At 38.3% G+C, this 23,923-nt stretch overlaps 1 protein-coding gene across 1 annotated transcript in view; it reads right to left on the bottom strand.

Annotated features, from left to right (window-relative positions):
- The window catches only part of opn5 (opsin 5), a 67,285-nt gene that overhangs the window by 20,638 nt on the left and 22,724 nt on the right, over positions 1-23,923 (bottom strand). Inside the window, exons 3-4 of the mRNA XM_085382950.1 lie at positions 22,073-22,219; positions 10,554-10,673 (exon numbers count right to left, since the gene is read on the bottom strand). Of these exons, the coding sequence (XP_085239076.1) occupies positions 10,554-10,673; positions 22,073-22,219 (267 nt within the window). The remainder of the gene's footprint in view (positions 1-10,553; positions 10,674-22,072; positions 22,220-23,923) is intronic.

Genomic DNA, 23,923 nt, shown 5'->3' with positions numbered 1-23,923 from the left:
ACACACTTCTAAGTACTAAACTTATAGACTGAACTGAAAAACCTCCATAGCTCAGTGGTTAGAACACTGGTTTTCTAAACCAGGGGTTGTGAGATCAGTCCTCACTGGGGCTAAGTTGGGTGATAGAGGATGTCACCTACCAACTAGAAGGCCGGTGGTTTTTATTTGATCCCTGTCTGCTATAGTCTGCATGCCAAATATCCAAGATACTAGCGATGCATCCATTGGCGTGTGAATGTTAGAACAGAGTGCTTTGGCGAATGTGGCAAGATGTGTAAAGCGCCTTGAGTGCTCAGATAAAGTAGGGAAGCGCTATATAAGAACTACTCCATTTACCATTTACAAAGCAGCTTATTTGTCAGGTATCTCCACTGAAATCTTCTAAAGGCAACAACAGCACAAACACAGTTGAGAGGTCCAGTTAGTGGAGTTGAGGCCTTGCAGACAGCTATCAATTACATTTCTATAATGGAATAAAGCTTCATATTGCCCTCTTAGTCAAAGAGAAGCTAGCCTCAACCAGTCAGTAAAATAACAGGTGAATTTGACTTCATTCTTTTAGTCCCCAGTGTTGTGGCTTTTGGCAAACACACTTTCAGGAATAATCAAATTTAATTAAATGTACACCTAATAAAGATGTAATATTAAGTCTTCCAAAACACTGCGAATCACTGCAGCATGATTCAGAATTCTTGGCTGATATGGTTCATAAGTGTAGCAAGACATTCTGACCTTTAAGCGAGTACTCAACTGACCCAATTTTGAATAAAAGTCTTAAGTTTTTCTCAATAGAGCGATGTCATCATTCATATCACAAGGCAGCAGAGGACAGCAGGATGGTTTGAAAAACACTTACTGTGAGGCAGGACAACTGCACAAGTAGCTAGAGGGGAAACACATGGGTTGATAAGCTGGCTCTGTTCACTTTCGGTGTGCACATGGTCTTTTTTGGTTTAACTACAGACTGTCTGCACAGCGTGGGGCACACAGGTCAGCATCCCACGCTAATATGTGCAAACAGAATCCATGCACAGCAGGCAGATGATGATCAAAATTCATCATATAAAAAGCACACTGAAGGTGTATGCCATTTCATCAATGTCAGTACTTTACAGGCATTCTACAATCACAACTGGATGGTAATGGGCTGGTACTTATATAGTGCTTTTCTACTCTAAATAAGCACTCAATAAGCTTTTGACTACAAGAATCATTCATCCAGTTTCACGCACATTCATACAAGAGCTTCTTTCTAAGCACCTTTGATGCACTTGTGCAATATTCACACACACACACACACACACACACAAACACGCGCGCGCGGAGCATGTCAGGGTTCAGTATATTGTCCAAGGATAATTTGGCATGCAAGCTGGAGTAGCTGGGCGAATCAGTCTACCAACCTCGATGCAAATTTTGTAGCACTTACGCCAATCCTGCTAACACCCAAAAAGCAAGACCCAAGCTGCAGATGGATGGTTTGTGCTAGAAAGAGGGTATAGAAAGAAACATCTTACTACTGTAAAGCATCTAGTGTCCCCTTGCATTTTGGGGAATGCTACCCAATGCACCACTCAAAGATATAACTTTTTTGTTTTGTTCTTTTATTTATTCGTTGCAGTTTATACAGTCTACGTCTAGTTGTTGAAGAAATCATGTGTGAAGATAAAAATCAAACATGCACTTATCTCAAGTTTTCATTCAAAATGACAAATTTTTAAGTGTTTGAATTAAAGAGAATAGCTTGAAATCTCAATGTATGGATCCCTCTAACTCCAAACAAGCAAAACAATATATAAACATACAGCTATAAGTAAAGTTTGCAAGAAGGCAATTGTTTTAGTGTTCTAAAGGCTGGGGTTTCCCATAACATTTTACATTTTTACTGTACAAAACTACAGGGTGGGCCATTTATATGGATACACCGTAATAACATGGGAATGGTTGGTGATATTAAAGACCTATTTGTGGCACATTAGTATATGTGAGGGGGCAAACTCCTCAAGATGGGTGGTGACCATGGTGGCCATTTAGAAGTCGGCCATCTTGGATACAATGTGACACATCAAACTTATTGGTAATGACACAAGAAAAACAATGATGTGTTTGGTTTCAACGTAACTTTATTCTTTCATGAGTTATTTACAAGTTTCTGACCACTTATAAAATGTGTTCAATGTGCTGCCCATTGTGTTGGATTGTCAATGCAACCCTCTTCTCCCACTCTTCACACACTGATAGCAACATCGCAGGAGAAATGCCAGCACAGGCATCCAGTATCCGTAGTTTCAGGTGCTGCACATCTCGTATCTTCACACCATAGACAATTGCCTTCAGATGACCCCAAAGATAAAAGTCTAAGGGGGTCAGATCGGGAGACCTTGGGGGCCATTCAACTGGCCCACGACGACCAATTCACTTTCCAGGAAACTGTTCATCTAGGAATGCTCGGACCTGGCACCCATAATGTGGTGGTGCACCATCTTGCTGGAGAAACTCAGGGAACGTGCCAGCTTCAGTGCATAAAGAGGGAAACGCATCATCATGTAGCAATTTCAAATATCCAGTGGCCTTGAGGTTTCCATTGATGAAGAATGGACCCACTATCGTTGTACCCCATATACCACACCAAACCATCACTTTTGTTGTTCCAACAGTCTTGGAGGGATCCATCCAATGTGGGTTAGTGTCAGACCAATAGCGGCGGTTTTGTTTGTTTAACTTCACCATTCACATAAAAGTTTGCCTCATCGCTGAACAAGATCTTCTTTCATTTCATTTTCATTTATTTATTTATTTCACACTTGGTACAACAGATCAAACAAACCAACCACACTTTCTATCAATAAAGCACTACAACCATGTGTGAAAAGGAGCAGGAAGAAGAAAATATTCTTATTAAACCCTGCCCCCTATCTACAATCCAACTTATATTACAAGTGGGCACCAAAAATCAGGGAACAAACTAATATTAACATTTCTCTCCGGTCCTAACCCAAACCAAACAACAAATTTACAATCAGAATATACCACTCCACATAGTAACAAGGAGAAAAATAAAATTAAAATAAATAAAACAAAAAATTATAAAGGATCCTTTTTCAATGAACTCCAATTTCATTCGCATTCTTCATATTGAGTTATCGTTTTAAGCATGTAACACTTTTTAAAACAATGTAAACTTATACAATTCTTTAAATTATAATGAAGAGAGTTCCACAGTCGTATACCCCTAACCGTTGTACTCATTAATCTTTGTGTTGTCCTAGCTAACTGATGCTTAAAATAAAATTTCCTTCTACTATCTTCTCCCCCTGAACACATTAAAAATACTCTTTGTAACTTAAAGGGCAAAATATTATTTTTAGCCTTAAACATAATTAATAGTGTCCGTAATTTCACTAAATCTCCTAATTTTAATAATTTTGATTTTATAAATAATTTATTTGTATGTTCTCTATATGTAACGTTATGAATCATTCGTATCACTTTCTTCTGTAATAAGTTTAGAGGTTTTATAGTATTCTCATATGTATTCCCCCAAACTTCAACACAGTAACTAAAGTATGAGAAAAACAATGAAAAATATAAAATGCGCATTGTTTTATAATCTAATAAATCTCTTACATTTCCCAAAATATAAATGCTTTTAACCATCTTCTTTCTAATATACTCAATATGAGATTTCCACGTCAAATTTTCATCTACTATTACACCCAAAAAACGAAATTCAGTAACTCTTTCAATCACTTCTCCATCAATGGACATAATGACTTCATCCTCCTTTACACGATTGCCAAATATCATGAATTTAGTTTTTGTCAGTTTCAAAGATTATTTATTTACATCTAACCATTTTTTTAATCTTAACATCTCAGAAGTCATAATTTCAACCAAATCTTCCAAATTCTCTCCAGAGCAATAAAAATTTGTGTCATCTGCAAATAAAATATAATTTAAACTTTTTGATATATCACAGATATCATTAATATATAAATTAAAAAGTTTAGGTCCCAAAATAGAACCTTGAGGAACGCCACATACAATCTTCAATCTTTCAGAAGTATTGCCGAGATAATGTACATATTGCAACCTATTTTCTAAATAACTCCTTAACCAATTCAATGCCACTCCTCTCACACCATAGTTATACAATTTAGAAATCAAAATAGAATGTTGTAACGTATCAAAAGCTTTTTTTAAATCAACAAATACCCCCACTGTATATTTATTATTATGGGTTGCAGATGAAATATCGTCAATGAAAGTCAACAATGCTAATGCCATTGATCTATTTTTACGAAATCCAAATTGATTTTCATTTATTAGTTGATATTTTTCAATAAAACTATCAAGTCTTTGCGCAAAGAGTTTTTCAAGCACTTTTGAAAACTGTGACAAAAGAGACACTGGCCTATAATTGTTAAAACTATGCTTATCTCCTGATTTATATAAGGGTATCACTTTTGCCACTTTCATTCGATCAGGAAATACTCCTGATTGTAGCGAAAGATTAAAAATATAGCAAAGAGGAATACTTATACAATCTAAAGTCTTTTTAATTATAACCATGTCTATACCATCACAGTCAGTAGATTTTTTATTTTTAAAATTTTCTACAATTGCTACTATTTCTTTTATGGTAATATCGGCCAAGAATGTGGAATTAACCATTCTATTATCTCCTTTCCAGGCTTCCTCATATTCTGGATCGTCATTTTTCCTAATTAAATTTGCTAAAGTAGGTCCAACATTTACAAAAAAGGAATTGAATTCGTTTACTACTTCAGTCTTGTCTTCGACAACTTGATTATTCTTAATAAAATAATTAGGCCGATCTAAGGGTGTGTTCTTGTTACCCAATACCTCCCTAAAAATATTCCAAATGCCCTTAATTATATTCTTGTTTTCCTGAAAAAGTTTATTATAGTAGTCTTTCTTGGCTTTCCTCAATATTAATACCAACTTATTTTTATAAACTTTGTATTTCATTTCCGCATTCTTAGTTCTCTGTTATATAATCCCTATATAAATTATTTTTCTTTTTACACGCATTTGCAAGACCCTTAGTTATCCAAGGGTTCATATTCTTATTCTTTTTCTTATACTTAAATGATCCCAATGGACAATGTTTATCATACAAGGCCAAATATGTATTTAAAAATGCTCCGTATGCAACGTCGACCTCATTAACATAAACCTCCTTCCAGTCCACTTCCATGAGATCTTGTCTAAACTTGTTAATTGCCTCGTTATTTCTTACCCTTCTATGACTCATGAAACCAACTTCTTCCTTTCTTTTCATATTTAAATCAAAAGTAAAAAAGACTGGTAGATGATCGCTTATATCATTCATGATGAGGCCACTCATAATATTACTCTCCAAACTATTAATTAAAATATGATCAATTAGTGTTTCTGATTTATCCGTTATTCTACTCGGCTTTATGATTAAAGGATAAAATCCTTTACCAAATAATAATTCAAAAAAATCTGACGAAGCCTTATCATTTGCCTCTTTACAAAGATCAATGTTGTAATCACCACATAAACATACAGTCTTATTTCCCTTAGCCTTACTCAATAAGTCTTCTACTGCTTCTGTAAATAACTCAATCTGTGACCCCGGTTTCCTATATATGCACGTTACAATTATATTACTTCTTCTTTCTATATCCAATTCCACTGTCACAGACTCCATTAAATCGTCTATAGCCACAGACACACATTCAACTTTTTTACATTTCAAATCGCAATTAACAAAAAGTGCCACCCCTCCTGCCTTCTTCTTAGTTCTATTTACAAAGTATAAATCGTACCCTTCAATACAGAAATTACAACCCCTATTCTCATCTAACCATGTTTCAGACAGAGCAATTATTTGAAACCTTCGTGAACTGACAGCCCTGTTCCAATTTTTGTTTTGCTTATTCTGCAAATTCTGTGCACCGATCTGGGTCATCCTCGTTGAGATGCTGCAGTAGCTGGAGTTTGTAAGGGTGCCATTTGTGAGTAGCTAATATCCGCCGAAGGGATGTTCGGCTAATGCCACTCTCCAGTGACATGTGCCGAGTGCTACGCTGTGGGCTTTTGCTGAATGAAGCTAGGACAGCCACTGATGTTTCTTCATTAGTGACAGTTTTCTTGTGTCCACATTTTGGCAAATTCAACACTGAACTGTAGCATGGGAGATGGGTGGTCTCGCAGGGTGTCTTGCATTGAAATCTGCTGCAATGACCCCGTTACTGCGTTCACCAGATATCAACACAATTTCGATCTGCTCCTCACATGTTAAACTCTTCGACATGTCAATGGCTGTGAACAAAGAGAAACTTGTAAATAACTCATGAAAGAATAAAGTTACATTGAAAGCAAGCGCACCATTGTTTTTCTTGTGACATTACCAATAAGTTTGATGTGTCACATGGCACTCTTCCTATTGGAAAAAAAAAGTTGTATCCAAGATGGCCGACTTCTAAATGGCCACCATGGTCACCACCCATCTTGAGGAGTTTGCCCCCTCACATATACTAATGTGCCACAAACAGGACTTTAATATCACCAACCATTCCCATGTTATTACGGTGTATCCATATAAATGGCGCACCCTGTACTGCTAGTATTATTATTATTATTATTATTATTATTATTATTATCATTATTATTTGTTTAGGGTTGTTTGCTAGACGACTGAAATTACTCTATGGACACTAGACAAAACAAACAAACAAACATGTAAATATGTTTTAATTTTAGTTTTATGTTCAAATTAATTACGTTTTGGTCCAAAATCTTTTTTTCATTAAAAATGAAAATGATTCAAAAGAAAGAAAAGAAATGAAAGAATGAATATAGAATAAATTGTTTTTGAAAGTAGAAGTTATTCTCTGTCTTCTGACAGAGAATAACTGTCTTCATATTCCAAAATAGGCAGTATCGAAACTTTAGAGAATATCATTAAAAATGCTGCCAGTGACTGGCATCTGGCAGGGAAAGCGATAAGATGAGTTTAACGATGCACCCCCCCCCCCCCCCACTCCGCTCCCAATTGTTTTCAAATTCTGACAAGTATTCCTCAAGACACATGACCTTTCCATCACCTTCTACCAGCCCAACAAGTGTTAATCTGCAACATAATGTGACGGTCCCCAATGTTTAGAAGACCCCTAATAAAATTCTAAATGTCAGACATATTCGTCTGGCATCTCACATCAGTTTTCATTGGAAAACAAGTCACTCATCTGGAAAGAAAAAACACTAGTTCCTAAATGTTCTGAAGGGATTTAAACTAAACCTGATCTGAAACTATTTCAGTCTGGACAACAACATATGGGATGCAGTGCAACAAAAAGGCCTAAAATCTTAAAATGAAATGTAAAGCCAGGAAACAGACAGACAGCCCAATCTCACCAGGAGAGGAAAGAGCTATTGGGATGGAAATTATTTAATTTATCCTGTGTCTGTGAATAAATGAATCAATGAAAATGCTAAGGGTGAGCTAATACAGCTTTAGTGAAGGTGGCCTGAGTGAGGTGGGGAAAGGAGCTGACTGATGCTGGGCAATTTATATTCAGATCGGGTTAGGGAAGCAGTAAGAAACACGATAAAAATTCCACCTTACTTCTTGCTTAAGGGGTTGTTGGACATTAGATACACGTCCACACCTAATATTTAATATCATTACTCTGGCCAGCCCAAATTACAAGGAATGTTGTAGAGAGGAGGAGCATGAGAAATACATTGACATTAAGGACCAGTTACATTTTGTAACACACTAGGATCACCTTCCTTTCCACTGAAGATAGCTGATTGACTTTCTAATGGTTTTCAAGGTTGCTTGTTGTTTGTTAGTTCTCATCAGTTAGTTATACCAGTTCTCAACATTTCCTAACATTTTCACAGTAATATGCTGTCATTTTTTCCCTCGAATAGTTAAGGCTGAAATCTATTGTGCGTATCTGATACTTCAATATTGCTTTATATTTTTTTAACCATGGAACAAGACTTTCCATCACCCTTTTATCTGGCAACTCAGGGGTGTAAACACTGTCCTGCTCACACTTTATAGTGGTTTTGTGGTGCTGCTGGCTTCAACTGAGGATATAGTCGGGTTGTGGAAGGAAGGATCAAGCATTTCAATCCCAGTGACTGGAAAGTTCTTCATCACAGTACTCGAGAAGAAATTCCAGAACAGAGTCTGCTAGTCAAATGTCAGATTTAGGAGGAATAATGTGGTTTTCATTCCACTCGTTGGTCCGCCTCCTTTTTCTCTCCAGGATATCTGAGTATGTGTGGGACTTTGCCCAACCAGTCTATTTGTATTTAGTATTATGTATTTTGCCAACTTAAAGAAGTGGGGGGGAATCGCACTGCAGACAAAAAATTTCATAATGTTTATGGACAGGATATTTTGGTGGCAAGTGGCTGAAGGCTTAAGTGGTCTCAGGATCTCATCTCTGCTTTTTGCAGATGATGTGGTTCCATTGACTTCATCAGGGAGATGGGGTTTTTATATCTTCTCTTTTTAATTAATTAAACCTTTAACTGTAGGGTAAAAATAACTCTAATAAAGAAATTAACACCACAAATATAATTTGGCAGCATGAAAACAAACTCAACCACAGGGAAAAGCTATATGTTTACAAACTCATCCACTGATTAGGACCAGAATACACCAACTATAGCCCTAGCAGACAGTGAAATGGATGTGCGACATCAGGTCAGGAGTCATGAAGTGTTGTTTTTTTCCTGCCCTCTTGTCAGGAAATTGAAGCAGCATAAAGGGATGTCCTGTTCTTCACTGAGCTGGCTGAGCAGGGGCAGCGCTTGAGAGAGGAAATCAAAGCTTTCATGTAGGAGGACACATGTTTCACAACTCACTGAATCAAAGTGGGTCAAAATCTTTTTTTAGTTGACACTATACAGAGGTGTGACATGTTCATTTAGAACATGCGGGGTTCAAACAAACAAGTCAATGTGGCATTTAAGAGTGTAAAAGCGTTCATCATAAAACTGAGATTAGGAACAATGCTGCTCACTACGAAAAGCCTCAGCATACAAGGTTCCTGCAAAACAAGGAACTGCATTCAGTACATCCATCACCCTCTTCATCACATTTAAAAGGGTTAACAGCGGAGCACTTTTGACTACAGTCTCATTATGTGTGAAATGGACATTGAAAAAGTCATGTTAGACTCTACTGGACTAATCTGTATATGAAAAAATACTAAATGTTGTATTTTATCATATCTATTGGTGTCTTTCCTTACTCTTTTGGCAGCTGAATGTGGTGTCTGTAATCATTTTAGATATAAGATTCTTATTCTATCATGTTTATGCTTTGATTTATTCAGCTCTTCTCTTTTAGTCTTTTTTTAAACAAATAGAATTACAGCATGTAACAAGTGGGGAGTAGGACTTGAATCTCATTTCTGCCTTCAGGTCTCTTGCAGAGCCTTTCGCCTGATGATGGTAGCCATGAATGAACTGCAGTGCAACACAGACCTGACAGTCAACTTAGTTAGGCACGAGGTAACCCATATGGAAAAGATATATATAAATTTTATAAAGTCTGTATCTGTCTTGTGTGAAACTTGTATGAAAAGCATATAAGAGTGAAAACAGATATAAGATCCCTTGAAAAATTATGTAATGAAACTTGTATGTTTTGGATACTTACTAAAGCAATGTATGAAAGTAATGAGAAAGTGGCCATTTTCATGAGTAATCACATATAAGTTTTTACTATTTCTTTTCCATATGGAAAGCCTGAAATGATAGGACACGTTTCAAAGCTATCAAAACTCTTTAAGTACGAAACATGTCTGTTTGGAAACACATGTCAAAATGTAATAAGTCACATGACACACTACTGCTTATCTCCAGACTGATCTGGCTCACTCAGTGTAACTACAATATAACTTACAGTAGACACTAAAAACATGTAGGACAAAACTTAACTGGAATACTGCATATTGTTAAAAAATATAGTTTTCTTTTCATTTTAAGTGCATTAACACAGGTTAAAGCAACTTTCTAGAGCAATTGCAATTTAAAGTGTAAAATATCTGCCACCTTAAAGACACAGGAACACAGCAGCTCCTAATCAATCAACCACTGTACGATCTGTGTAGATGAGAGAGCAGTGACTTATATGCTTCACCAAGTTTAGATGCTGCTTTTAACGCTTGTATTAAATACAAGTTACCTTTTTGCTTTGGACTCAAATTATAAGTAGCAAATGATATTGCATAATTAATACTGAAGATTTTAAATTCCTAAACAGTGTCAAGCACAATCACAGTTTTTGTAGTACTGTTACTTGAAAGCAATATAATAATTGTATTTATTACTCAATGAAATTACATGCATTGTATAATGACAATAAGTACAAATTAAGGAGTAAAGACACATGAGTTGACTTGATGCAAACAGTTTATAATCAAGTAATGAACAGTAGTTCTCCTAGTTGAAAAATAATATGTGATACTAATAGCTACCACACAGTCTATATCTCCTGTAGACAAATATAGCTGCGTTGAGAGATGTAGTACCTGATATGCCAAAATCAAAGATGGCTAGGTTAACAGTCATGAGCTCAGGAGGCTTTAACTTGGTCTTCCGTTTCATGGTCATATAAATGACATATCCATTCCCTGTTGCAGACATGATTCCTGAAAAAGAGAAAGAAAGACTGCGATCATACCAATTATCCATTAGTTCAGATTCTTTCCCATCATTCTTCATGGTAGATCAAAATCAAGAGAGTATTTTTTAGTACTTTCCATCAGTTTTGACCAGATGCTCAATACCACTATTTAAACTGCAGGCCCAAATCTTGACAGAGCCTCTGTGTTTCACAAACGGCTAACTAATCTAGCTTGTTAGTTACCCCACAAGTTAGTTTGTGAGTATGATTTTCAACAGGAACACTGAGACTCAAACAATGAGTTTGTTGTTCCTAGTTTTAGAGCCCAAAATTAGACCTAAAACAGAGTGTTGATGTTCATTATTTCAACATGTTCAGAGCAGCAGGACAGGCTAAGTTCTCTCCTGAGAAATGTTATTCCCTCTTGCTTAAATTTTGGATTTTCTTTAATATGAAACTGAAAAAGTCCAAAGAGGTGGCTCACTGTTTGGATTTAAATATTGAAGAATTATGGACTCATTTAGACTTAAATGCATCTACTAAACATATCTACATTGACATGTGCTTTAAAATTGGATCCGGCACCACCAGCACTCTTTATGGTTAATATCAAATATTTTATATAATGTTACATAATTTCAGTTCCATTTTATTCATGGGTTTGGATGCCAAGCGTAAAGACATATGTTTGTCTATTAATAGAAGGCATAATAACCCATTTTTTATTCCTCACAAACTATGTCACAATGTAACATTCAATTCCCCCTGAAATAACAGCATTACAACTGATCTCAGACGATGGTGAAATACTACAGCAGTAAACTCAGCCATAAGCACACTGTCCTTGAGTTAATCTGAAGGCCACATGAAGCTTAGAGTTATAGAACTAACAGCTGAATTTTCAATTTTTAGCAGCAAAGAAATTTTTAGGCGCCATCCTATTATGGTACTGAGCTGGAATTCACTGAGCTCCTGAGAGCCACCGATTCTTTCTCAAATGTTTGTAGAAGCTGTTTGCATGCATAGGTTATTTGCATGCAGGTTTATTTCAAAATAAAACAGCGTCTCAAAGGCATTGGGGTATTTCCCAGTGGTCTGAGGGTCATTTTAATCTGCTGTGTGTCAAATTGACCAGTGCATGATACAGCTACAGGAAATGAGTTGGGAATTCAGAACACATTACTCTCTCACACTCTCTGTCTTTGACAGAGACACTCGGTACTTTCTTCCCTATCCATGTCTTGTACAACATTTTCCCAATGATATGGATGATATCACAAGATGAAACAGGAACATGTAGATAAGGTTAAATAAGATAAGCCAAATGCAGCTTTATTCACTCTCTGGAATGCCTATGTATTGATGGAGACATAGCGAGATCTCTCCTGAGAGGGAATGCAGTTCAGTATGTTACATAGAATCTGATAGCAAGAAGATTTATGGGTTTGTTTGTGTGAAAGTGTGTGTGTGTGTGTGTGTGTGTGTGTGTGTGTGTGTGTGTGTGTGTGTGTGTGTGTGTGTGTGTGTGTGTGTGTGTGTGTGTGTGTGTTTTGTTTATGAAAATCTAATTAAAAAAAAAAAAAGTAAAACAAAAAAAAGACAAAGAAAACTGTCATTTTCTTAATATTAACCAGGCCTGAATACAATGTGATAATGCAAATCTACTCCTCCACTTAAAAGCTCCACCATTTTAATCAAATGAAAAAGATTCACAAACAGACATTAACTCACTATTTTCATTAATTTTATAATTAATGAAAATAGTGAATCAGAAGAAGTGTCAAAGACATGCAGAAACCACAGTTTAGTAACACTCCATCTCCCCACTGAAATGGCAGAGATTGTGTGGGATAAAGCGGCCACCCCGTCAGCTGCTTCCTATTCAGCATGTTTGTTTTGCACACACATTCTGTTCACTGCTGAATAAACCAGATTCATTTATGAGGGTTTATTTATAAGGGCACTTGAAGGAAAAATAATTTAACTAATAGCACAATGAGTCCACATTTCCATGTACTCATTTGATGCACAGCACCAGGAAAAAATATAATAGCAAAGACACAGTGCCAAGAAGGGGCTGTAAGAGGATTCCCACAAGAATAAAAGGAACAATGGAAAACCACAACAAACAGAACATGAATCCCCCACGCTGCCTTTTGCTCTGTACATCTGTTTCTGTCATCATACATTAAGCCGCTCTATTCTCCGGTATCTCAGTCACATTGTAAGATAGATGAAAATCAAATTAGGCCACCTGTCTTACTGAATTTACAAGCATATACAGTAACTCATCAGTGCCAGGTAAAAAAGATTATCTACTTCTCGTGTTTAAAAAATTTATCTCCAAGATGAAGTAGTGGCCGTGTCTGTTACACAAACTAGATTAAAGTCTACAAAAACAAATGAGTATCTACTATTATAAGCTGCAGAATACAAAGACAAGGCAGACAGCATCTGTGAGAAGAAATATGTGTATGAAAAGAGGACCTTCGTATTCAAAGTTGCAATAATAATCATGTGGTTAAGGTTATCTAATTATCATTGGTTAAACGGGGACCCTACTTGTTAAGTCAAATATTTTGTTGACTCCAGATTATCTTTCTAGTTCTCACTTCCTCCTTTCTTCCATTCATAATTACTATTGATAGTATACTATTGTCTTTTGTCATGTCATCCCTCGTGGTTGTGTTTCCTTGTTCACTGTTCCCACAATCTACTGATATTCTGAGTCCCTGCCCTGTGTATAATCTGGTTTTCCTGTATTATTGTGAATGATGGCACTTAAACTGATATTTTGAGTCATACCGGTTTCCCAAGTGGTGCATTTGGGTCCACGACCTGCCTGTCACACAGCCAACACTTGACATCCCACATTAAAGGCAAATTTAAAACCAATGGAAAATTATATTTCCTGAATATGGTACATGGACGACATATCAAACTCACAGCTTCTATAACCCTATAAATTCCTGTAAGGAGGGATTTTCTCCTTATTTTGTGTTTTAGCACTGAACTATGAAATATCAAAGGTTTTAAAACCATCCATCCATCCATTCGCTTCTGCTTCTCCTTTTCAGGGTCGCGGGGGGCGCTGGAGCCTATCCCAGCTGTCATAGGGCGAGAGGCAGGGTACACCCTGGACAGGTCGCCAGTCTGTCGCAGGGCGGTTTTAAAACCAGTTTTTGGGTAATTTGTAGTACTGCTGTAGTACTACCTCCACTGTAAGAGGAACCTCTGAGTGACTTAATTGTACAGTGACTGATCTAGATCAGTGTGGATGTTGGTGTCTAAGCAAGTTAATGGAGCAACAGTGACATTCAGACTTGATTATGTTATTGAAGAAATACAGCAACATTTTCACTGCGCTATTTCAAACTGCTATTGAGGCATTGACACAGAGCAAAGAATTAATAGAAAAAGAATAAACAGAAATAGGGTTGCAAGAAAGTACAAGTTCACTCTGACTGTGAGTGCAAAGAGCTGCTCCAGTGTCCATCAAGTGTTCTACACGCAACCCGATCTTCCTCCTCCCATTCTGATTACCGTTTTTACATTATTCTCCAGGGCCTTCACAGTAATGTGAAAAACCTATTTACATTAAAAAGAAATCTACTTAACAAGAAGTTAGGGTTCAGAGCTAAGGGTTGGGGTCATCACTGATGATGACTTAGACCTCAGAGGGTAAACAACATTTCTTGCTACTCTGTCATTATAAAAAACAGTAACACACAACAATCACACAGCTCCAATAACAATTTCCTCCTTCTTGTTGCAGCCAGTTTGCTAATTGTATTTCTACTGGCAATGGCAGTGCACATGCACATGCAGTTCGAGAAAGCCTTTAAAGGTGCTGAAGTTACATACCTGGAAGAATCTGTCAGAGAGTCTCCAGACCTCTTTGGTCCTCAAGTCACTTGGAGTACATAAATGCCAACATAAACTTTAATTCTGTTATTAGTTGCCATCCTTGTGCTTAATGCTCCTTCTATTCACGAGGAGTTATGTTTGTGTGAGTTGTTATCATTTAATGACAGAGGCTGTCAAGAGAAATTAGCTAGCAATTAAAAAAAATTAACAGCCACAGACAGCCACAAACTCGGGTAATGTATGTTAATGTCATTAACGTATAATTACAAACACTGCAGAACTCAAAGTGAACACTATCAGCATGGGCCTGACATATAAAGAACAAGAAATGTTTACATTTCCAAAAATGTATCTAAACATGCGTTACTCATTTGGTTTCACTTTGCAGCTGTTTTTTTTTTTTTTTTACTTTTTCCTTAATGAAATCATATCATGACAAGCTGACAGCAGTACCTGAACCCTGACAGTTCAACAGAGTCCAACTTAAGAAAATACCTCTAAATAGATAAAGATGGGGGAAAACCATCAAGCTGGCAACACATAAGCTGAAAAGTGTAAAAACAACAAAATACAGAAAAAAACTGCACATTCCTGAAATCAAAGAGCACAGCAACCTGAAATTAATTACAGAAACATCAGAGTCTGGCTGTGTTTCAGCCACAGGCTCAACAGGAACATTTTTAGAAACTACAAGTGGTTACTTTTCAGTTAAGGTTTCACACATATATTTTGGTCTTACAGTTCTGAATTTACTGTTGGATTCAGGCAGACAGATTTACCTCTAGTAAATGGTTTGGGGAAATCAAATCTCCTACTTCATGGAAATGAGCCAAAGGGAGAGCAAACAGACATTAACTTATTACACTCTGTTTTTATCTTCACTTTGTCCGATAACAGGCTATATTTGCCATGCGTTTTAGATTTGGGTTGTGGTTTGTGTTAGCAACTGTGTTCTGTGCTGGCACTGATGTCATTATTTGTTTCCACTATGTATTAGGGCATTCTGTGCTTGGTTGTTTTCCATCTTTCCATGTCCTTTAAAATCCTACACGTGTGTTGTAAATTTGGTGAAGATGTTTTTATCATGTGCATGTGTTTTGCAGATTAAGAGTACAGTGAAATCTACAGACACTGGTGTGATTGAAAATATGTGAGCCTGAAGGTCTCATGTGACTTCCAGCTGATGTTATCAGAACACATTTTGCTTTTGTGGGGAGTTCCAGGCACTGGCTGTGCAAACTGCTTCTGTGCACATTACCCTTTTGCTATTTTCAGCTTGTAAACAATGAAAATCTCACAAGAACAAGAGTAAGCAGTTAATTTTCCCAAGGGGCCACATGAGAAACTGGGACTGTTGTGGAGGGCCACGGCATAAGATGAAGTGAATTGCGAGCTTCCTCGTGCAGCCCTCCACAACATCCCCAGTCCTAGTTTCTAATATGGCCTCTTTGGAAAATTAGTTTCCCATCCTTGTTATAGGGCAGCATGTGTGTAAGTCTGTCATTGTTTGAAGAAATCATCAGTTTGAGCTGCTGTCACTGCTGCAAAGCAAGGACAACTCTTTTCTGTGTATTAAAACTTCTTTGACTATAAGTGGGTCTTTGAAGCATTGAAACATGTTATCCGAATTATGAGATTTGTCTCTGTTAATGACAAACACAAGGTTTCTTCCTCATTAACCCTTGTAGCTTAGAACAGGACAGGGAAGATGTGGGTGGCTGAAAGATTTAAATTCACACTCAAGTAATTACATTGCTAATAGGAAACCACAGATGGACTAATTGTGCATCTCTAAATACACAGTGGGGGATGAGAAAGAAAACAGACAGTGAGAAGTTTATTTCACTTATATTCTGTAGTCCCATGTTTTCTCTTTAACATCTCAAGTTAGAGCTGGACTTAAAGGCACATGCTAAATAGGCATTTTTCCATCAAAACTAGAAGATGTTAAATTTCTAATTAAGTCTCATACACTTTAGTCTGACAATTTTGTGTGTAACCCTCTGGGGACTAATTACAACCTTACTGTTACTCTCACTTGCTGCTTGGCTAGACTGTTTAGGCAAAAACGTCTAGGGCATACTTTTGTTCTTCACTTGCTATTTGTTCCATTTTATTCCAGTTCTTTCATTTAATACCTGCAATTAAAACTTTTTTTCATATAATAAAAATGTAACGTTAAAGAAAGAATTATGTGTAGTACAAGAATTTAATTACAGCTATTAGTGCTTTTGATATGCCCATTAATACTTAATAGACTGTGCATCTTCATTATGCGGCTCAAATATTATGCGGCTCAAATGTCTCTAATGTCTGCATTTTCCAAAGTAGGGATTAAGCTAAAAGAGCAACAACAGTTGCCAATATTCTATTTCTTTAACATTTTTTTGACACTTTCCCCCGGGTGACAATATGCACTCACAGCATGTAGACGATGACAGGAATTTTACTGAGGAGACTGTGGTTTGTTCTGTAGTTGTCAGGCCGAGTTTCACTTACGAATTTCCCTTGCTGTTTGGCTAGATTTAGGCAAAGACTTCTAGAAGCAAGCCTCGTGACCTCATAACAAATCTGGGTGGTTACTTTGAATCCCCCCAATCTACATCAATCAGGAGAGAGCTACAAATTCAAATCTAATGATCAGTGCAATGTAGAATTGCCAGTGAAATCTGATAAGAAAAACAAACAAACAAACACTTGAAGTGTAATCATACCGCCCATAATATGGTTCAAAAACATCCCCCAAACATGTACTTCTAATATGTCTAATATAAAGTGCCTGCCCATCCCACTAGACACTGAACAAAAATGTATGGTACAGTACAACAAGAAAAAGTAGAAACAAGAACAAGTCTGCAGTACTTTTTATATTCACTACACTAATGAGTAGTACATGACAGATTAAGAAAAGGACTTTTCTAATGTACAAATAATCCCTTTCACAAAACCTACCACATGTTACATGTTGAAGTGAGATGAGTCAATCTCAAAGCAAAAATAAAATATGAGTTGTTATTACTAATATTTGGAATATGTAGCAAGAAAATAAAAATAATAATGCAAAGCAAGACTGTTTCAAAACTTCCAGGTACCAGATCACAATATCACATATAACAGCTGCTTGCTTCATCGACAGGGTGCCACAGAAAACACTTTCTTGTGTTATTTCACATGTTGCATCATTGTTTCAAGTTTCAAGTTTCATTGTCATGTACAGATAAACAGTGTAGCCACATTTACCCATAATGAAATTCTTTGGCTCGTGCTCCTCAGCTTTACATAAGCATATAGAAAGTGTGCAGTTATATTAAGAAGAAAATAACAGAAAATAGCAGTAATAATAATAACAATGATAAAAGAGAAACAGAGAGAAGAAAAATTAAATATTTAGAGAATTTAAGACAAGTTGGTATTTACAGTTTGTGCAAGAGTATTTACAGGTTTTGCATAACTTGTGCAATGAGCATTTAATTGGCATTTGTTTAAGTGATAGTGTGTAGTCCTGTAATTGTAGTGAGTGTGTAATCGTGTGTATAGAATGTCAGCAGTTCAAAAGCCTGACGGCTTGTGGGTAAAAAATGTCTCTGTGTCTGCTAGTGCGGGTCTGAATACTCCTGAACCGCCTGCCGAACAGTAGGAGTGTGAAAAGTCTGTGGCTGGAATCAGAGAGGATCCACTGCGTCTTCCTCATGCAGCACCGTCTATAGAGATCCTGCATGGCTGGCAGATCTCACCACCCTCTCTAGAGCTTTGCGGTCCAGAGCATTACAGCTGCCATACCAGGTGGTGATGCAGCCAGTAAGAATACTCTCAATGGTGCATCGATAGAAGTTTGTTAGTATTCTGTCCAGCCACTGGCAGGATTTCTGGATGTCAGCCACTTCCTCTATCTCCCAGTGGTACATACCGTGCAGGGGCCTATCCTTCCATGATAGTTCCTCCTCTTGCTCTTCTTTCTTGGGTTTCTGCTGCCTGAGGTATTCACTGAGCACGACGTACGATGGAGCTATTTTCCTGATGTACTCATCAATGTTCGTTTCTCATCCTGTGTCTCATCCTGGACCATGGTTCTGACACTCACTAGTCCATGCCCCCTTCCTTCCGCTTAGCATACAGCATCTGGGTGCTTGACTTGGGGTGAAACCCTCCATGTGGTATCAGGAGCTTCCCGGTCTTGATGTCAGTGGCTTCTTTCACCTCCTTTGGCCAGCTTATTATCCCAGCAGTGTAACTGATCAGGGCAGGGCATAGGTTTGATAGCCTGGATCTGGTTCTTACCGTTCAAGCTGGACTCCTCGGGACTGAATAGAATAAACCCTCATTATCCCACGGATGAGAAATTTCGGTGTACTTAGTGGTTGCAGCTTTTCTAGCAGCCTCTTCGTTGTTCCCATTTGCCTGCAGGATCCCCAGGTACTTGTAGCCGCCCTTCGATCCCCTCAGTTGTGACTAACTTCCCTCTCTGTTACCAACCCACTACACTTCTCCAATCCAAACATCCAAATGACATTCCAAGTGTAGTGTATATAGAGTGGTGCTGTGGATCAGTGAATCGATGTGTCATTCACTCTTGACATACAGCTTAATGTTATCTATGTATTGGAGGTGGCTGACAACTGCTCCATTCTGTAGTCGGTATCTGTAGTAAGTCTTGTCAATAATTATGCAAAACATCAGTGGGGACCGCGCATCTCCTTGGTAGATCCCACACTTGATGGTGACTTGTGCTATGGGCTATTTCTTTCTGTGCCCCACTCATGTATTGAGCCATGTGCCTGTTCATCTTAGCTGCTCTAAGCTTCCATGCGGTACTGAGCCAGGTTATTGGCTGGTAGGTTCGTTTGTGCTGCCAGACGCTCATGGGATGCAGTGAGCGTCTTCAACCAGTAGCCGTGTCGGGGCCTGGTGCTGCCCAATCCTTCATGCAGGAGACCCTTTCATGGATGCCTGCCGTATACATTTTTCACAGAGAGCAGACCCTGTCTGTCAGTGATATTCAGGTTTACAGACAACCCATTTTAACACACACTAATAAGCTGACTACATTTTTTTTTTGTCAGACATGTGACTTAATGACATGTCATTAAATGAGTCAGTGTGTGTGATATGTAAGATTGTGTAAAATGTGTATCAGCAACTAAACTAGTCTTCTGCTGACATTTTAATTTGGTGGCCTGTTAATTAGATCATATCCAATTTACTCCCATTGCAAAATTTGACATTACAACAACATTCATTTCACTCAAAATGTGAATTTTAGTGAAATGGTTTTCACTACAAACAATAGTGTTGTAGTGTTCTTGTTATTTTCAACTAAACTCATTTTGTGTGACCAGCAAGCCCCCCTGCAACGCAAAGTTCTCCAAAACAGTGCTTCGAACAGCTAGGATACTGCACAGAACTCTCAAACTCTCAGGCCTCTAATAGAAGCTGAGCAAGTTTGTTTTTTTTAAAAAGCAGTAAAAAGGTAATAACATAATAGCTACACATGGGTCATTTAACAAATGCAAAGTACTAAGCATCAGGGCCACACGTTAGTCCTAAAGTCTTCCTACCTTACACTATCCTTGTAACTGGGAACGTCTGACTTATGTTATGTATTGTAGTTTCTAGAAAACTAATTGAAACATACCAATTCTTATTTAGGGAATACTGCAGCAAAAATTATAGCAGAGATTTGAAAAAGTCCTCCCTAGGGACCCCAAAGCGCTTTACACATCCAGTCATCCACCCATTCACACACACATTCACACACTGGTGGAAGCGAGCTACAGTTGTAGCCACAGCTGCCCTGGGGCAGACTGACAGAAGCGAGGCTGGCATATCGCGCCATCGGCCCGTCTGGCCAACACCAGTAGGCGGTAGGTGAAGTGTCTTGCCCAAGGACACAACGACCGAGACTGTCCGAGCCGGGGCTCGAACCGGCAACCTTCCGATTACAAGGCGAACTCCCAACTCTTGACCCACGATCGCCCCGTAAAATGTTACGTTTTTTTTTTTCATACTGTCTACACCAGTCCATAAGGATGGAAATAGGAAAGAAAAGAGAAGATAATTCAAAAGTTAGGATTCCATGGTAATGGATCACATGTTGAAGGTAATCAAAGGGCAGCAGCTTTCTCAGAAAATTCATTTGCTTGCGTCATTTACCTCAAAGTCTGAAATGTATTCTTTTAGTTTGCTGCTTACAATGAACCCTATTTAGCACAAATGGCCTCCATTACAAACCTGAATTTGTACTTCTGCGAAAACATGGTTACATAATTAAAAAAAACGAAGGGACAAACAGTATGTCAGTTCACAACTTTTACCGTGACCAAGTGTGATCTTAACAATGACTTTTTGTACTTCTGCCTGCTTGAAGCGTCTCCAGAAGGTCTTTGATTTTCTCAGAAAAAAGTCAGGAATCTGATATTCTGTTGGGCTTAAGAAATTGCAGTCACTCATCTTCACATTAAGAAAACATTCTTTGGGAAAAAAAGACCAGGAGACCAGCCTTTAACATTACACGGAAATGATACAATTTACAGTCTGCATACTTTCCAATTGCTGTGCTACTCGTTTCTCATACGGTATGTGTACCTGGAGAAAATACACAGTGCAGATTTACTAGCTGGGACGACTCATCGTTATACTGCAATCAAGCACATATAAGAGTGCCAATGGTCCACTCACATGACACAAATTTATAGACACAGAGGCAACCATTTCATTACAATAATGACTCATGCAATCTAACAAACTCAAAAAGGAGCATCCGTAGGTTTAAGTAGAGACACTCAAAGGCTTTTGTACTCCCTGTATGTGTATAAATGTGACTGAAATGAGGAAACCTGAAGTGAAAAGCCAAACTGTAAGAGCAGTGTTTAGATCTTAGAGACATCCTAATGCACCAATCACGTGCTCCTTCTGATAATGCCGTACCCCCAGTAAATGTAATTCAGTTTTAATTATAAATAGATATCTGCCCCGAGTTTATTCCTGCTGAATAATGGTTTCCATCAGTAATTGAAATCTCCATGAAGTATGATGCATCACCCTAACCCTACCCTCATGCTACAGTTTTTTTATGTCTCAGGTAGAACAATAATTTTGACCAATTTCATAAAACCAAAAACTTCTGATTTTTAGGTAGAGGGTTTGAGTTAGGGTTAGGATTTAGGTCATCACGATCATGCCTCAGACCTCAGAGTTTTTATTTATTGTTTTCATTGTGTAATCTCAGTTACAACACTATGTTCAGCAGAGCATAATATTTTTCATCATATACGTCACACTGACACCATGTCCAAGTGTTATGGAATTTCCCATTTTCCCTACGGGACCATTGTACACCTCCATCTGAGTCAGTTAAAGTAAACCCTAACCTTTTGGACCACATTTTGTTGTACAGGACAAGAAAATCAAACTGTATGTTGCATCTTTTTACGTTTGTTAAAGTTAGTTAAAGCAAACTTGAGTCTGTTTTCTCGTCCAATAGAAGTAGGACATAGAGCAGAATGGTAGAAAATCAGACATTTATGCAAACATGATGATTCTTCTTAACAAAAGACTCACCTATGATACAGACGTAAAGGGCTGCAACAACGTCCGCCTCCCTGGAGAGTCTTGAGGCGAAAGGGTCACCACGGAGGAGATAATGTGGGAGGTATGAGGGATGTGGCCACGTTGCGTTCTCCATCACTGCCATCAGCAGAGAATGTCCTGTGAAATACAGGAAAAGGCTAAAACAATGGAGCTGTTTCCTTAAGTTGAAAATTGTTCACAAGCAAACATGTAGACATCAGGTAAGGACACATAATCTACATTTCCGTACTGCATTATGCAAACCTGAATGCTCCATATGCGCCTAAGTCAGCTGCACATGTCACAAGTGTCAACATTTCTGTTCGACATTAATGTAGCAGTCAAGGAAAACTCACTGCACATTTTTCCTGACTGCCAGAGAAAGAACAAAATTAAAACTCTCCCACAAAGAAGAAGAAAACATCAACTTCCATTAAATCAGTTCTAGTGCCTACCAAAAGAAATCAAATTTTAAAAAAAATAGGGGAAAAATCGATAACAGTTGTAGTGTGCTCGCATGGGTTACAAACAGGGCAAGAACCTTGATAAAGCATTGTGACAACATGCTGAAAATTCAGAGTTTTTGGTTTTTGAGTGCTCTGGTGTTTGCTGTGGTTGCCAACATGAAAGTTGTCCACAGTCCACTCCCTGATTAATTTGGATAATTCAAAGTAATAAAAATAGCGGACTTCCGGCTGGCAGCGAGCAGAATGGCGGCGTAATTTCTGAGCTCCTCAGGGTCGAGCGAATTCTCCCTTAATTTCAAGTTTTCTGACTACTTCTATGTTTAAAACAATGCCGGGGGGGGAGGCAAAGAAAAAGAACAAGAAGATACATGAACCAACTGAACAGTATTTTCCAGAAGAACGAGAGGACACGCACGCTGATATGGCAAACTCCGATGAAGAAAATGGCGAGGGGACCAATCTCAATTCTTTGCAAGAGGTCATATAAAATATTAGCCAACAAATCTTTGACCTCCGGACGGAGATGAAAGCTGACTTCAACGCATTCAAAGAAGTCTTCAGGCGTGAGTTGAAAGACAACCTGAAGAAATTCAAAGAAGATATGAACTAACAGCTAACGGCTGATAAGCTAGCAGTCCAAGAATACGACGAGAAGCTTGAGGAAGCTGAAACACGAGTGGCGGGGCTTGAAAGCTGGTCAGCGGTGGCCTACAACGCGCTGAGACAATCGCTAATGGGGCAGAGGAAACTAACCGAAAGGCTAGAAAACCTTTAGTCTAGATCGAGAAGAAATAACCTGCGAATCTACAGAGTCCCCAAAGGAGAAGAGGGCAGCTCGGTAATAAGCTTTGTTGAAAATGTGATCAGAAGAAAGAGGCTAATGGCTGATGGCACTGACCCACAAATACAACAGGCTCACCGATCCCTTGGTCCTAAGCCAGGTGCTGATGCTGCTCCCCGTTCCATTGTCGTCTGTTTTCTTCAGTTCAAAGCAAAGGAAACTGTCCTCAGAAACGCATGGCAGAAGAAGATCCTTGTCAAAGACAAACCCATTGGTTTCGACCATGACTTTACTGCTACGGTAGTACAACAGCGCCGTGCACATAGAGAAGTGAAAAGCACACTTAAACAAAAGGGCAATCTCCATTTACAAAACTCTGGAACCACTGGGACACAGGCCCTCAGGTGTACCACAGTCCGGCGGAGGCGGTACGAGAGATGCAGCGGAGAGGATTTACGGTGGAGGAGCCACACGAAAGAGGAGGATTTGACCCTATGTCTCTACTGGAGCAAGCGTCACCATGGCAACCCGCGACCCGGAGAAGCAACAACGGAGCCATTCAGAGAGTGCGCGACAAACTACAAGGAAACAGAG

The sequence above is a fragment of the Rhamphochromis longiceps genome, linkage group LG15 (genome assembly GCF_057381845.1).
Source record: "Rhamphochromis longiceps isolate RC_006_pf linkage group LG15, R_longiceps_female_GT1.1, whole genome shotgun sequence".
In the NCBI taxonomy this organism is placed as follows: domain Eukaryota; kingdom Metazoa; phylum Chordata; class Actinopteri; order Cichliformes; family Cichlidae; genus Rhamphochromis; species Rhamphochromis longiceps.
This window is presented reverse-complemented; position numbering and strand designations above follow the sequence as displayed.